Here is a 17,205-nt window from a genome sequence, read left to right as displayed (position 1 = left end):
CCATGAAGCTGTTTGAGAGAATGACAAAAGTGTGCAAAGCTGTCAAGGCAAAAGGTGGCTACTTTGAAGAATCTCAAATATAAAATATATTTAGATTTGTTTAACATTTTTTTGGTTACTACATGATTACATATGTGCAATAACAGAGTTCCTCTGTGCAGTGTCTGTGTTCTTTTGCCCATTTTAATCCTTTAACTTTATTGGCCAGTCTGAGATATGGCTTTTCTTTACAACTCTGCCTAGAAGTCCAGCATCCCGGAGTCGCCTCTTCACTGTTGACGTTGAGACTGGTGTTTTGTGGGTACTATTTAATGATGCTGGCAGTTGAGGACTTGTGAGGTGTCTGTTTCTCAAACTAGACACTCTAATGTACTTCTCTTGCTCAGTTGTGCACCGGGGCCTCCCACTCCTATTTCTATTCTGGTTAGAGCCCGTTTTCACTGTTCTGTGAAGGGAGTAGTACACAGCATTGTAAGAGATCTTCAGTTTCTCAATGCCATCATTTCTCAGAACAAGAATAGACTGACGAGTTTCAGAAGAAAGCTCTTTGTTTCTGGCCATTTTGGGCCTGTAATCGAACCCACAAATGCTGATTCTCCAGAAACTTAACTAGTCTAAAGAAGGACAGTTTTTTTGCTTCTTTAATCAGAACAACAGTTTTCAGCTGTGCTAACATAATTGCAAAAGGGATTTCTAATGATCCATTAGCCTTTTAAAATGCTGAACTTGGATAAACTAACACAACGTGCCATTGGAACACAGGAGTGATGGTTGCTGATAATGGGCCTCTTTACGCCTATGAGGCTATTCCATAAAAAAATCTGCCGTTTCCAGCTACAATAGTCATTTACAACATTAACCATGTCTACACTGTATTTCTGATCAATTTGATGTTATTTTAATTTATTTAAAATTAAAAATCTTTAAAAAACAAGGACATTTCTAAGTGGCCCCAAACTTTTGAATGGTAGTGTATATTTAAAAGATATAAAGATATTATATTCCATTTAATGTACTTGGATATCACATAGAATATCACAGAATAGGAATAGAATAGAACCTAATAAAATATAAGGTTGAAGGGCAGTGATATTAGTCCCTTTAGGCCTATAAAAACCAGCATGGTCCAGTAGCGTACACCTGGTGATGAATTAGGTAAAAGTAGATGACCTTCAAACTATGAAGCATGTTTTTTTCCTCATTATTCTTCTAATGGAAGATTGGAATGGTTCGTGACTCAGTGCTCACAAGAGCATTAGGCTATGGATGGAAAGCCCTCTTCTGATCATACTGGGATGATTTGCTCCACCTACAGTAACTCATCGTCCTATAGAAAACCATATTTATACCTTCAGCATCACATTCAGTCCTCCAGCGTTCTATACCTTCTTGTCGCTCCACAAAACCTCGTTGTCTGATTGTGAACTCTCAACCCGGTGGTCGGGAAATGTCAAAGAGAGGCCCGTGCTGCAGCAGGGGGCGTAAAGGGGAAAAAACAACAACAGTTTATTGCTTTAATTTCACGTAATTGATTTTCCTTTCTTATTAAGCAAGTGTCATATCCAATAGCATCAGAAACCGAATCCTAGCGGACCAACTCTCGCAGCCGCCGTTGACAACAATTTGCAGCCTTGATCGTTCCCGATTCGTATAGCCAGCCTAACAATCCTTGCCAAACATGTGAGTAGCAACCGCTGCTATATGTTTCCTTTAGCTAGTAAACCTGTTATATCTGCGATATGGCTTTCTCATATGTTTCCCCTCCCATTTTCACAGACAAACAATGTCAGTGCAGTGTTTCATACACAAAAAAAACTGTTATGTTACAATCAAACCTGTTCGTCTGTTGCGCTGTAAATTGATGAATGCAGTCGGTGTCATCGTGCGTTTGTATGGCGACGTCTCGATTCATTGTATTTTTTTTAAATTTTGAGATATCCCCATGCGTTGTGTTTTCTTAGTGTCTGGATGCCGAAAGGAAATCAATAATATTAAGTGGCATATTGATTATGGCTATAGCGTCTCTTTTGAAAAGGAATGACGTTTTCCTCCCGCTTAATAATACAGGGTAGAACCTATATCACATCAGGACAGGATCGCGTATGTCAGCACCGTGATAGAGGCTACTTATGTTATTAATAAACACCACAAATGATTACAGTAGTCTATATTTTGTATGTAAGCCCTAACAGAAATCACGTGTGTGAATGATCAAAGCATTTGTCTCATATTAGGGGCAGGTAAGACATATTGACAGCTTCTGAAGTTATAACATGGTAGGCCTAATAAACATGTTAATATAGCAAATGCAACATGTCTGGTTTTATCTTGGATAATTTTGTCCTCATTTATTTATGGTATACAGGTGATGAATTAGGCCTAGTCGACTTCATACTCATAGTTGGATGATAGACTTGTTGTTTTACTCAAACTTCACTTTGGTAATAAAAAATATATATATACAGTACCAGTCAAAAGTTTGGACACACCTACTCATTCAAGGGTTTTTCTTTATTTGACTATTTTCTACATTGTAGAATAATAATGAAGACATCAAAACTATGAAATAACACATATGGAATCATGTAGTAATCAAAAAAATGTGAAATAAATCTGAATATATTTTATATTTGAGTTTCTTCAAAGTAGCTTCATTTTGCCTTGATGACAGCTTTGCACACTCTTGGCATTCTCTCAACCAGCTTCACCTGGAATGCTTTTCCAACAGTCTTGAAGGAGTTCCCACATATGCTGAGCACTGGTTGGCTGCTTTTCCTTCACTCTGTAGTCCAACTCATCCCAAACCATTTCAATGAGGTCAGGTAATTGTGGAGGCCAGGACATCTGATGCAGCACTCCATCACTCTCCTTCTTGGTCAAATAGACCTTACACAGCCTGGAGGTGTGTTGGGTCATTGTCCTTTTGAAAAACAAATTATAGTCTGGTTCACTAAGCATAAACCAGATGGGATGGCGAATCACTGCAGAATGCTGTGGTAGCCATGCTGGTTAAGGGTGCCTTGAATTCTAAATAAATCACTGACAGTGTCACCAGCAAAGCACCCCACACCATCACACCATTAACTCCATGCTTCACGGTGGGAAACACACATGTAGAGATCATCTGTTCACCTACTCTGTGTCACACAGAGAGAAAGGCGGTTGGAACCAAAAGTCTCAAATGTTGGACTCAGCAGACCATGAAGACTGCGTGACTCGACCATGAAGGCCTGATTCACGCAGTCTCCTCTGAACAGTTGATGTTGACATGTGTCTGTTACTTGAACTCTGTGAAACATTTATTTGGGCTGTAATATGAAGTGCAGTTATTCTAATGAATTTATCCTCTGCAGCAGAGGTAACTCTGGGTCTTCCTTTCCTGTGGCGGTCCTCATGAGAGCCAGTTTCAACATAGTGCTTGAAGGTTTTTGCGACTGCACTTGTAGAAACTTTATAAGTTCTTAAAATGTTCCCGGATTGACTGACCTTTATGTCTTAAAGTAATGTTGGACTTTCATTTCTCTTTGCTTATTTGAGCGGTTATTGCCATAATATGGACTTGGTCTTTTACCAAATACAGCTAACTTCTGTATACCACCCCTACCTTGTCACAACACAACTGATTAGCTCAAATACATTAAGAAGGAAAGCAATTCCACAAACTAACAAGGCACACCTGTTAATTGAGATGCATTCCAGGTGACTACCTCATGAAGCTGGTTGAGAGAATGCCAAGAGTGTGCAAAACTATCAAGGCAAAAAGTGGCTACTTTGAAGAATCTCAAATATTAAACACTTTTTTTGGTTGCTACATGATTCCAGATGTGTTATTAAATAGTTTTGATGTCTTCACTATTTGTTCTTCAATGTAGAAATTAGTAAAAAATAAAGAAAAACACTTGAATGAGTAGGTGTGTCCAAACTTTTAACTGGTACTGTATATTGTAAACCTGGGCACATATTGATAAGGTGTCTAAGAGTAGGAGCTCTGATCTAGGATCAGTTTAGCTTTTTAGATCATTATTGATTAGAGGGGTGCATGATCCTAGATGAGCACTCCTACTCTGAGACACTTTATGAATACACGCCCAGTAGTAAACCTTCTTTGCATTATTTAACCATGTTACTCTCCTCTCTTGCAGGAGGGAGAAAATACTGCTCCTGTTGAAGATTTCCTTCAAACCTACTAGCTCTCTCTCAACCATGACACCCAGCAGAGGACTCTGGGATTGATGCTGGGATCACTCCCACTGATGGCCTGGACTGGGTAGGAATACTGTGTGTGTGTGTGTGTGTGTGTGTGTGTCTGTGTGTGTGTGTGTGTGTGTGTGTTCATGGGGTAATGTCTATCTACTGTATCTTTCCCTCTGTACTGTAGGTTTCAGCTGTCCTGCTGAAGCTATGGGGAGCTGTTGGAGCTGTCTATACAGAGACCCCATCCAAGACAACCATCTCACCAAATTCAAGGTTAATCTCTAAACCCTCATCTGTTGGCTCCCTAGTGTGTGGTGTATCGGCTACCTACGCTCTTAGAAAAAAGGGTTCCAAAAGGGTTCTTTGGCTGTCCCCATAGGAGAACCTTTTTTGCTTCCAGGTAAAACCACTTTTGGTTGCAGGTAGAACCATATTTGGTTCCATGTAGGACCCTCTGTGGAAAGGGTTCTACATGGAACCCGAAACGGTTCTAATTTGAACCAAAAGAGTTATACCTGGAATAGAGGTCGACCGATTATGATTTTTCAACACCGATACCGATTATTGGAGGACAAAAAAAAGCCAATACAAATTAATCTGACAATTAAATTTTAAAAATTTGTAATAATGACAATTACAACAATACTGAATGAACACTTATTTTAACTTAATATAATACATCAATAAAAATAAATTTAGCCTCAAATAAATAATGAAACAGGTTCAATTTGGTTTAAATAATGCAAAAACAAAGTATTGGAGAAGTAAAAGTGCAATATGTGCCATGTAAAAAAGCTAACGTTTGAGTTCCTTGCTCAGAACATTAGAACATATGAAAGTTGGTGGTACCTTTTAACATGAGACTTCAATATTCCAAGGTAAGAGGTTTTAGGTTGCAGTTAATATAGTATTTATAGGACTATTTCTCTCTATACCATTTGTATTTCATATGCCATTGACTATTGGATGTTCTTATAGGCACTTTAGTGTTGCCAGTGTAACAGTATAGCTTCCGTCCCTCTCCTCGCCCCTACCTGGGCTCGAACCAGGAACACATCGACAACAGCCACACTCGAAGCAGCGTTACCCATCGCTCCACAAAAACCGCGGTCCTTGCAGAGCAAGGGGAATAACTACTCCAAGTCTCAGAGTGAGTGATGTTTGAAACGCTATTAGCGCACACCCAGCTAACTAGCTAGCCATTTCACATCGGTTACACCAGCCATTAGGCTGATAGGCTTGAAGTCATAAACAGCGCTGTGCTTGCGAAGAGCTGCTGGCAAAACGCACTAAAGTGTTGTTTGAATGAATGCTTTCGAGCCTGCTGCTGCCGACCATCGCTCAGTCAGACTGCTCTATCAAATCATAGACTTAATTATAACATAATAACACACGGAAATACGAGCCTTTGGTCATTAATATGGTCGAATCCGGAAACTATCATTTCGAAAACAAAACGTTTATTATTTCAGTGAAATACGGAACCGTTCGGTATTTTATCTAATGGGTGGCATCCCTAAGTCTAAATATTCTTGTTACATTGCACAACCTTCAATGTTATGTCATAATTACGTAAAATTCTGGCAAATTAGTTCTCAATGAGCCAGGCTGCCCAAACTGTTGCACATACCCTGACTCTGCGTGCAATGAACGCAAGAGAAATGACACAATTTCACCTGGTTAATATTGCCTGCTAACCTGGATTTCTTTTAGCTAAATATGCAGGTTTAAAAATATATACTTCTGTGTATTGATTTTAAGAAAGGCATTGGTGTTTATGGTTTTTATAAGATAAGTTTAATGCTGGCTAGCAACTTACCTTGGCTTCTACTGCATTCGCATAACAGGCAGTCTCCTCGAGGAGTGCAATGAGAGGCAGGTGGTTGGAGCGTTGGACTAGTTAACTGTAAGGTTGCAAGATTGGGTCCCCCGAGCTGACAAGGTGAAAATCTGTCGTTCTGCCCCTGAACAAGGCAGTTAACCCACCGTTCCTAGGCCGTCATTGAAAATAAGAATGTGTTCTTAACTGACTTGCCTAGTTAAATAAAGGTATTAAAAATCAAAAATCGGCAAGATCGGCGCCCCAAAAGACTGATTTCCGATTGTTGTGAAAACTTGAAATCGGCCCTAATTAATCGGCCATTAATCGATCGACCTGGAACCAACAAGGGTTCTTCAAAGGGTTCTCCTATGGGGATAGCCAAATAACCTTTTAGGTTCTAGACAGCAGCTTTTCTTCTAAGAGTGTCGTCCATGGTATATTATTGTTATGAGGAACTGTTCTTTCCTGTTTTTTTATCCTGTACCCCAGGCTATTATGGCTCACATAGAGCAATGGATAGTCAGTTATCCAGCTATCTAACGATGCCTAATATCTGTACTGTGCTCTGTTAACCTTTTGTATACATACAGTTCATGTCTGCATTATAGACAATGTACCTCCAAATACAAATTAGCCACATTTTTATGCTCTGCATCTATGTCGTGCTTACAAAGACTATATGTATACTAAATAAATACTTTATAAGTTGTAAAGTGGGACCACAAACCTGATTGGGATAACTTGATTGTACTTTTTGGTATTTTCCAGGTAACCAATGTGGATGACGAGGGGAATGAGTTGGGCTCTGGGACCATGGAGCTCACCGAGACCGAGCTCATCCTGCACACGCGCAAGAGGGATGCCATCCGGTGGCCCTATCTGTGTCTGCGGCGCTACGGCTACGACTCCAACCTCTTCTCATTCGAGAGTGGCCGGCGCTGCCAGACTGGACAGGGTGAGTCTGAACCACCTGGCCTAGCTAACACTACATAGACAAAATGTTGCCCTATGAAATGTGTGTACGTACGTGTGTATATGCAGTGCTCTACTTGTTCTACTTTTGTATGAAAATGAACCACAATTGTAATGGGAGAATTGTACTTAACTGATTAGATAGCTGCTGTTATATTAGAAGCCTAAAGTTGGTTGTTGTTAATGAGTGAATTGTTTCAGATAACCCAGAAGCAAATGTAGAAGTTTTCTTTTTTGGTCAGGAACAGTTTTAGATTAATTTAAGATAACTTAAACATGTATGTGTGTGTTTTCTCTGTGGTCGTGCAGGAATCTTTGCGTTTAAATGTACTCGTGCGGAGGAGATCTTTAACCTCCTCCAGGAGCTGATGCAGTGCAACAGTATCAATGTGGTGGAGGAGCCTATGATCATGACCGGCAGTGGACACGCACGAGAGATAGACATGCCTCGCACCCCACAGACACCCAACAGTAAGCACAAACACAAATATAAACACACACACACACACACACACACACAAACATCCAGTACACACATGTGCGCGTCATCAATACAGTACATGATTGCTTCTTTGCTTTTGTTGAATGCTGTGAAGGTGTTTGTGTAGCAATTTCACTGCAATGCAGGACAGATGTGACGCTAAAGCTGAGAATATGTGTTTGATGTTTTGAAAATAGTTTGGGGGGAAAAACTCCGTAATAATTCCGGAGATCAGGGATCTGGTGTCAAAATGTCTTACAGTAAATTATTGCGTCAAACCCAGTTTCCATGCTCCAACCTGTTCAGAGGCAGGGAGGGAGGTGGATAGAGCAGACAAGGAGGTGGAAGGGTAGAAAGTACAATGACTTGTGGGTAAAACAAAGGTTACATTACAAATCAGTCTGTGCAATACACCACAAACATAGACACACACCAGGGTTTCCTTTAGGAAAATGTGGCACCGGACAATTGACCGGTAGCATTTTAATTGACCAGACATTTGGAAATTGGCTGCATAACCTGATTAGGTGCTTAGAATTACCGATATCACATTTAGATTATGGTCATTCATCTTAACAGAACATGCAACTCGAGGATGCAATGGCGTGTGTCCTTCCTACCTAATTCTGATGCGCACTTTGAAGATGTTAGAATAACTGTCCACATTTCCTCAGCCAACAAGACAAGTAACGAACAGCAAAATCACTAGCCTATGTCAATCTACTATCCCCCTTGGTAGAAAGGTTTACCTCTTCTATTTGTCAGCATGTCGTTCTGTGCAAGAAAGAAATAGCCTATTCCAAACAGACTCTGGGACAGTTGTGGGACAATAGATCCCAAATTTATACAACCAGGCTACATAAAAATAAATGTAAAAAATAATTGAGGCTGATGCAACAGACCAGAACGTTTAGCTTAAAATGTTGCTAAACTATAATTTCTTCACATTATAAGCGCAGCAATGCGCACATGGCAGTAGGCTACACGCGAATGTTTGTCACATAATGCCAAAGAAAGACATTTGCAGGAAAACACTGTGCCGCACATGCAAGCGATTTCATGGGAAACTTAGAATGCGAAACTGTACGTTTAAATTTAGATAGAGGGGAGATCTAAAGATTTAACAAATAACATGGGTTGCTAATATGACTAGGATTGTGCCTTTGGCTACTGGACAATTAATGAAAGTTGATTTGAAAACCAATAGAACATGAGAAATATGTTACTGGTTGTAATGTGGAAGTCTTTTTATAAAATAATTGCCTCCACGAAATGGTCAGATTTTGGCTAGGCTACTTTGAAGCGAGGTAAGACATGCCTCATATATGACGTAAAACATTCAGGTTTCAAACAAATAAGTGTATGGTTTCAAAATGCTTACTGCCTCCAGCTTGTTGCAAAGGGGTGTGTGACGCACTGAAGCCTGCGTAACGTTGCATATACAGTGGGGCAAAAAAGTATTTAGTCAGCCACCAATTGTGCAAGTTCTCCCACTTAAAAAGATGAGAGAGGCCTGTAATTTTCATCATAGGTACACTTCAACTATGACAGACAAAATGAGGGGGAAAAAATCCAGAAAATCACATTGTAGGATTTTTTATGAATTTATTAGCAAATTATGGTGGAAAATAAGTATTTGGTCACCTACAAACAAGCAAGATTTCTGGCTCCTCTGTCCTCCACTCGTTACCTGTATTAATGGCACCTGTTTGAACTTGTTATCAGTATAAAAGACACCTGTCCACAACCTCAGACAGTCACACTCCAAACTCCATTATGGCCAAGACCAAAGAGCTGTCAAAGGACACCAGAAACAAAATTGTAGACCTTCACCAGGCTGGGAAGACTGAATCTGCAATAGGTAAGCATCTTGGTTTGAAGAAATCAACTGTGGGAGCATTTATTAGGAAATGGAAGACATACAAGACCACTGATAATCTTCCTCGATCTTGGGCTCCACACGCAAGATCTCACCCCGTGGGGTCAAAATGATCACAAGAACAGTGAGCAAAAATCCCAGAACCACACGGGGGGACCTAGTGAATGACCTGCAGAGAGCTGGGACCAAAGTAACAAAGCCTACCATCAGTAACACACTACGCCGCCAGGGACTCAAATCCTGCAGTGCCAGACGTGTCCCCCTGCTTAAGCCAGTACATGTCCAGTTTGCTAGAGAGCATTTGGATGAGCCAGAAGAAGATTGGGAGAATGTCATATGGTCAGATGAAACCAAAATATAACTTTTTGGTAAAGAGGACAAAGAATGCTGAGTTGCATCCAAAGAACACCATACCTACTGTGAAGCATGGGGGTGGAAACATCATGCTTTGAGGCTGTTTCTCTGCAAAGGGACCAGGACGACTGATCCGTGTAAAGGAAAGAATGAATGGGGCCATGTATTGTGAGATTTTGAGTGAAAACCTCCTTCCATCAGCAAGGGAATTGAAGATGAAACGTGGCTGGGTCTTTCAGCATGACAATGATCCCAAACACACCTCCCGGGCAACGAAGGAGTTGCTTCGTAAGAATCATTTCAAGGTCCTGGAGTGGCCTAGCCAGTCTCCAGATCTCAACCCCATAGAAAATCTTTGGAGGGAGTTGAAAGTCTGTGTTGCCCAGCAACATCCCCAAAACATCACTGCTCTACAATGTGTGAAAACCTTACAGAAAACGTTTGACCTGTCATTGCCAACAAAGGCTATATAACAAAGCATTGAGATAAACTTTTATTATTGACCAAATACTTATTTTCCACCATAATTTGTAAATAAATTCATAAAAAACCATACAATGTGATTTTCTGGATTTGTTTACCTCATTTTGTCTGTCATAGTTGAAGTGTACCTATGATGAAAATTACAGGCAACTCTCATCTTTTTAAGTGGGAGAACTTGCACAATTGGTGGCTGACTAAATACTTTTTTGCCCCACTGTAGATGCACTTAATTGGCAAATGGGGAGCGCACTTCAATTAGGCTACCAGTTGAGAAATAAAAATAGTAGCTCTTTTTAATCGTGGCCATTAAAACTGTTTTTAACATGCGATTGTATTTAGAATTGTTAAAGCACGTTTCACTACAGCAGCAACAAACAATCTGTTTGAGGAGCTGTAGCAGCTGCATGCTGTGTGCATTTGATAAATAAGATACATAAGAACTAACGAAAACACTAACAATTTAATTCCACAAAATTATGAAAATTAACATATAGACCAATAAGCATGACCAGTCAAATGAATTTACATAGCCTGGTATTTCTGTCAATGAATAGGCTTAAAAGTCTTATTTTGCAATGAGATTTTTCTTCTTCTCCCGAACAATTGGCGGCAGCAATTTTATTTAGCGGCTTTTCATACTTTTTCCCCCGCCAAAAGCCAGCTATTACCGATTAACGGTGACCCTGAAGCACACACACACCATTATACATAAAAACATCTAACCTCATTCACCCAGACTCCCATTCAACACTGTGTATTGTTCTCTGTCTTCAGCTCCAGCATTCCCTGTCCAGGGTTTTCCCAACGGGTACCCGGGGTATCCCATGAGAGCTGAATCCTCCCAGCCCTCTCTAACTGACGACCCCCACGGCCACAGCCACATGGGCCTGGAGGACCAGGTAAGACTGACCCCTAACCATCTATAGTATGATTTTCTGATTATAGTGCCGAACCAAGCCGCACTGTAACCACTGCTGACTCTTCACCTCGCAATATGTCGGTAATATCCTAGGGAAGGGTGATCTCTGAGTCCTTGCTAATATCTCTTTTCTCTCTCTCTTTCGCTCTCTATGTCTCCTTCTCCCTCTCCTTCTGCAGGCTCACACCTATGTGAATACTGTTACTGTGGATGGGGAACTCTCCAGTCGACACTGTGTACACTCCCTACCCGAGGTGCGGCCCACTTCCTTCCCCGAGTCAACCCGGGGAGCCATGCCTGTCGTGGTCCCAGGGGGTGGGCAGACCAGCATGCACTGTTGTCCCCTCGAGGAACAACGCAAGGAACCCCAGGTATTCCTTCAGCCTTCCTCTCAGGAGGTCAAATTCATGCTGGGACCCACCCCTGCACAGCGCCACCTGCTGGAGAGAGAGAGAGAGAGGCACGGGGGCCACAATCCACACGCCATGCGGCCTGTAGAGGGCGCCACAGGTTCAGAGACAGAGGGGGACGAGCCTCCTCTGCACGTGTACAACTCCCACTCCTATCACCACCCTCACTACCACCACGTGATGCACCGGCACCCTGGCCACGAACACCAGGAGGGCTGCCAGCTCACCTACGAGAATATCAACGGCCTGAGGGGGGGCCGCAGGCTGAGACTTAGCCCCAGCAGCATGTCCCAGTCTGTGGGCTCCAGCAGCAGCAGCAGCACCACCGGAGACAGTCACTCTCACCCACAATCACATCCCCTTAACCCGCACCCCCATGGCCCATCTTCTCTGCCCCCCCAGGGGTACCCCTGTGAGCGGGGCGCGGGGATGGGCGGTGGTCACCGGCGGACAGCTCTGCTCAACTACGAGAACCTGCCGTCACTGCCCCCGGTATGGGAGTACCGTGCCCTGCAGAGAGACGAGGAGCAGGACGAGGATGACGAGGAGCAGGATGAGGAGGAGTACGAGGAAGAGGAGGAGGACTTTGACGAGTACGAGTTTTCGGAGGGTACGGGGACGCCCAACGGGTACCACCAGGAAGGGCTGGGGAGGGGGGGGATCCACCGTGACGCCCTGCAGAACTATGTCAACACAGAGCAGGTCCAGGTTCAGGTCCAGCCCAGCCGGCTGCGACATGCCTGCCCCCCTCAACCCCAGCACCTCCAGCCCTGCCACCGCCAGCCGGACCGGGGCGGCCGAATATTCAGCTTTGATTTCCGTAGGCGGCCTGGAGGAGGGTTTGGTCGGGGGGAGGGCTGCGAGCACGGTCACATGCCCCCGTCGAGGCAGCTCAACTATATCCAGGTGGACCTCGATGCGGAGCCGCCGTGCCAGACCCTCGGGGGGGGTGGAGGAGGGGGAGCCCAGTCTCAGCCCCAGCCACAGCACCAGCGCCTACCACCCCTCAAATGTGGCCCCCAGCAGGCCCCACGGCGCAGTGAGTTCTACGCTGTGATTGACCTGAAGAAGACAGCAGCCATGTCCAACCTGCAGAAAGCCCTCCCCCGGGACGATGGGACATCGAGAAAGACTCGCCACAACAGCACAGACCTGCCTCTGTAGATGCAGTGAGGAGGAGGAGAGACGGAGAAAGATGAAGGGAGGGAGTAGAGAGAAACAGGTTTGGGTGGAGCGCTTGGCTGGACAGACAAGTATAGGCAACTCAGCAGCACACTGGACCCCTCACTCTCATCCAGCCACCTGCCTGTTCTGTCCTGTCCTGTCTTGGCCAGCTGGATCATATACAGGTACCTAATTAGAAAATGAACTAAAACTTATCTGTGCATATTCCACTTTATGGAGCAAGATTGGTTTGAAGTTGCCATATTATTGTGGGTCACCTTCTGACTGTGGTGAGATGCTATCTCAGTTAGCAGCAGAAACCTTGGTCGTGGTTGGCTGGGTTTATGGTTAAACCCTTAAGCTACCGTTGTTTTTGGTTATACCTTTTGGCAATGTTTTTTTTTAAAAGCTTTGTGGTGGTTGCGTTGAGTGCCAAGGCCCCGGGTTTGGTTCAGGGTGGGAGCAGGAATGGACGAGTCAGGTCTCCAACTTTGTGTTTGACCAGTGATGGTTGATTTTTAGATGTAAGAGTATTGCCCATCATAAAGTAGCTAGGTTCCTCATTCCGTTATCATTCAGTGTTGTTTGATTGATTTTACGTCCCCGTTTACGAACATGGGCTCCTATTGAGTTCAGGTTTACTGGTCTACATTGTAAAATTGACTGAACATTTTCTGACATGAAAACAGTTTGTTATTCCCTCAATTGAATTATAATAATGTGCATTCTTCACCTCACAAGCACTTTTTTGACCCTGTGACTGATAGAAAGGACAGTTGATGATATTTATTTATAACTATCTGCCCTCAGGAAATAGTACAGATCAGTACAGTTTGCACATTATCCTTTGGAATTGTAATCTTACATCCTATCCAGTATTATATTTGTAGTCCCCCCCCAAAAAAGACCCCAAAGCAGAAAAAAATGTTGAATAGATTTTCTCTCTTAATCCAATATTAAATATCATACATTTTTCATGTTGAAATTGAATCTAAAATGGAAATAATAGTAACCTTGATAGCATGAAACAGTCAGTGTGTTGATAGATTTCCAACATCCGCGCGCACACACACACACACACACACACACACACACACACACACGCACGACATAACTATTCTGACTGCATATCATTCCACTTGAATAGGAATCCATATCTAATTCCTAAACTATGGTTACCTTTGCACTTTTTACCTTTGAAGTCCCCACAGTTCCGAATCCCTCATCTGGAGCAACAGGTTGTGATCTGACAAACTCCTTCGAGATGGTGATGTCATCACACAGACCCAAATATTGTATGGATGTAGTTTTAAAAAACAAAAACATTATAGAGACCTATAGCAACTTACATTTTTTTTTAGAGAAGAAGTTGATAACCTGTGATAATGGCTTAAAGATATTAATAATAACCTCATATAAAAATGACCGGTTGACTATTTTAGTAAGTATCAGATTGATAACTGAGGGTTGTCAACTGAGGGTCAGTTTTAAAGGGGAATATATCAGTATGTTTAATGTTAACTGTTTATGGAAAGTCTTATATCATTGAGCGTTTGGCTGAGGATATTTATTTATTTATTTATTCATTGAGATGTCTATATGGTGATTGTTTTGCATAAAAATGTGACAAAACAGTTTTTCGTAATCTAGCCAGTTGGTGATTTGGAGACCAAAGTATCACCAGTCATCGTCACACTGTCTGGGACACCATTGTAATACCATTGTTATGCCTGTAATTAATAACCTTACATTCTGAAGAAGAAAGACTGTATTAATATATTAAAGTGCCAAATCTTTACTGTTACCTGTATGAACGTAATGAATCAAATCAATGTGCCATTAGGATGTGTAATAGAAAACCTGAGGGCTAAGAGGCAAGGAGTTAGCCTACATGTCGAAAAACAAAGGGAAGAGCTTGGAGGTCTAGGGCCGTATGTATCAAGAGTAGTAGTGCTGATCTCGGATCAGGTCTCCCCTGTCCATGTGATCGTATTCATTATGATCGAAAAAGGCAAGAACATTCCCACTCTGAGACTCTTGATACATACTGAACAGGGTCAGGGTTTATATATTGTTAACCCTTTGTACTCCTCCTCATGAATCTGTCTAGCTGATCCAGGTCAACTGGACAAGGAAGGGCAAGAAAGACACATTTCACCTCATAGGCTAGGCTATACATTGACAGCCATATCGGAGTGAGACAACGGATTCGTTATATCTATCTAGTCTTCACAACTCCAATGGTTTTATGCTGCTATAAGGTAGAAGTTCAGACAGTAAGAGGAGGTAGGGATGGTAGTGGCTATGCAGGATTGTTTACCATATTGTTTAGTAAATGGAACTACCATTTTCGGCTACCAGTATGAAAATGTGTTTTAATTCAAATAAGTTTTAATTTCTCATTTCTATTTCTTATTTCTCTTGGATTGGTGTGATCAATCCACATACCAAAACCTTGTTTTCATTACAATCTGGCTGTCTAATCTGAAGTAATGTGGCTGAAGGTGCAGCACAGGCCTAGCAACTGTAATCCTCATAACTGCTTATTTAATCTGATGGAAAGATATACGTAGGTCTACTCACTGTTTGTGGACATTTTTCAGACAGGGATATATCCGTTTGCACACATATATTTTCGTGATACATTTAAAGGGTGTTTACATTTCGCAATAATGGTTTAATAGAGATGTATTGTTGGAGATGAGGTTTATTCAGACCAATGTGTGTGAGGTTCGAGGTGCGTTGTTAATGGTTCCACAGGTCTGTTGTATTTGATCCCCTGTTTTTATGTGAATCAGCATTGGAACTAAGACCTCTCTCAGGCCCCCTGTTGACAATATTATAACTTTGTTATTGTATACATGCTTAGATTAGAACGTGAAAAAAAATGTATGTTTCTGTTTTCTTGATTGTCTTATACAGCAAATTTGCGCTTACTCAACACCTGACTTAATTGTGCCATAAGTGACTGTTGCCAAGCTTTCTGGACAGCGTGTGGCTTTCGAATGTCGAAGCCTTTTAAAGGGCCAGGTTAGGTGTCAGAAGGCATACGGCAAACATCTCTGTGTACTGTGTTTGCACTGATACAGTGGTTCGGACTGTTTCTAATGGTTTGACAGTCTGTATATTCATTAGTCAGTCATTGTTATCAATTTGGTGACACTTAATTGTAAAGGTACACAGGAATAGTACCTTAAAATGTGTTCCTTATACTAAAGTGTTACCAGAAATATTGTCCAGAAATGACTTTTTGGGAACCGTATCTTGTCATATCAATGTTGTCATTTTGATTTTCCTTGAAAAGCGAGAAAATATTAACAATGAAGGATTGTCCGGTAACACATGACTTATGTTTAAATAATAAACCACTTAATTGAGGCCTAATGTATAGCTAATAAGACACAATAAAGGCCTTATGAGCTACGTATATACACACGTATAAACTACAAATTAGTGGCTAATATGTGTATCTTAAAATAAAGTTTGACCAGAATTTAATTCAAACAAACAGTTTTTTACTCTTTTATGTAATTTCATCACAACTGCCTGACCACCACAAGGTGGCGTTGCTTGCTACAATGCTCGGGATGATGAGAAAATAAGTAATTTTCCTTCCACAGCCCCTCAAAATGCCACTCTAGGTCCAAAATGCACTTAGTTCCATAATATTACCAAGGTACAAACAAAGTAGCTCAAAATCTAAGGAATGTTACAGTGATTTGGTACTGTATTTCAAAATATTTTTGTTTGTCCATTTGTTTATTTATTTACCATTGAATGCATGTGTAATATCCACTGGTGGGTGACGATGATGCAGACAGGGGTCCATTATTTTCATTCAATCACATGCTGAGCTAACGCTCTTCTAGTCCAATAAGACCAGAGCAATTGAAACCTGTTGAACCTGTATGTTAATGGTGATAATAATATGTGTTGATTGGTTGATATAAAGGTTGGGTAGGCCAAAGTAAATGACTGTGATGTACACTAATATTTGACTGAGTGCCAAATGTGGTTTAGTACTATGACTTTGACGACAGGCCAGGGACACACCTGGCTGAGATTCACTAGGGAACTCTATAGGACTCTCCCTGAGAGATGCCAATGACTCTCTCACCCTCTGGTCTTGGTTTAACCTGCGGTATGAATGTAATAAGCAAAGAGAGACTATATAGACGAAGGGCAACTATGCTTAATGTTTCTATCCTTGCTGGGGGAAAAAAGGTGAGTGGTCAGAAGTTTTGTCTAAATTTAAAAATTTGCGATCTGAGTTTCTTCTACGTATATTTGTATGTATCTCTCTGTGTGTGTGTGTGTGTGTGTATATATATATATATATATATATATATAGTACCAGTAAAAAGTTTGGACACACCTACTCATTCAAGGGTTTTCCTTTTTTTGTTTTATTTTCTACATTGTAGAGTAATAGTGAAGACATCACAACTTTGAAATTGTATCCCCCAAAAAAAGTGTTAAACAAATCAAATTATCTTCTTCAAAGTAGACACTTTTTGCCTTGATGAT

At 41.6% G+C, this 17,205-nt stretch overlaps 1 protein-coding gene across 1 annotated transcript; it reads left to right on the top strand.

Moving 5' to 3' along the window:
- Window positions 1–1,364: 1,364 nt before the first annotated feature.
- frs3 (fibroblast growth factor receptor substrate 3) lies at window positions 1,365–16,990 on the top strand. The gene is made up of 7 exons (XM_020486902.2): window positions 1,365–1,680; window positions 4,143–4,267; window positions 4,379–4,467; window positions 6,785–6,971; window positions 7,298–7,459; window positions 10,960–11,084; window positions 11,284–16,990. Exons 3-7 carry the CDS (start codon window positions 4,402–4,404, stop codon window positions 12,676–12,678), a joined length of 1,935 nt encoding a protein of 644 aa, XP_020342491.1. The 5' UTR covers window positions 1,365–1,680; window positions 4,143–4,267; window positions 4,379–4,401; the 3' UTR covers window positions 12,679–16,990.
- Window positions 16,991–17,205: the final 215 nt, after the last annotated feature.

The sequence above is a fragment of the Oncorhynchus kisutch genome, linkage group LG1, assembly GCF_002021735.2.
Source record: "Oncorhynchus kisutch isolate 150728-3 linkage group LG1, Okis_V2, whole genome shotgun sequence".
Lineage (NCBI taxonomy): Eukaryota > Metazoa > Chordata > Actinopteri > Salmoniformes > Salmonidae > Oncorhynchus > Oncorhynchus kisutch.
Note: the sequence above shows the minus strand (reverse complement) of the source record. Positions and strands in the feature narration are given on the sequence as shown.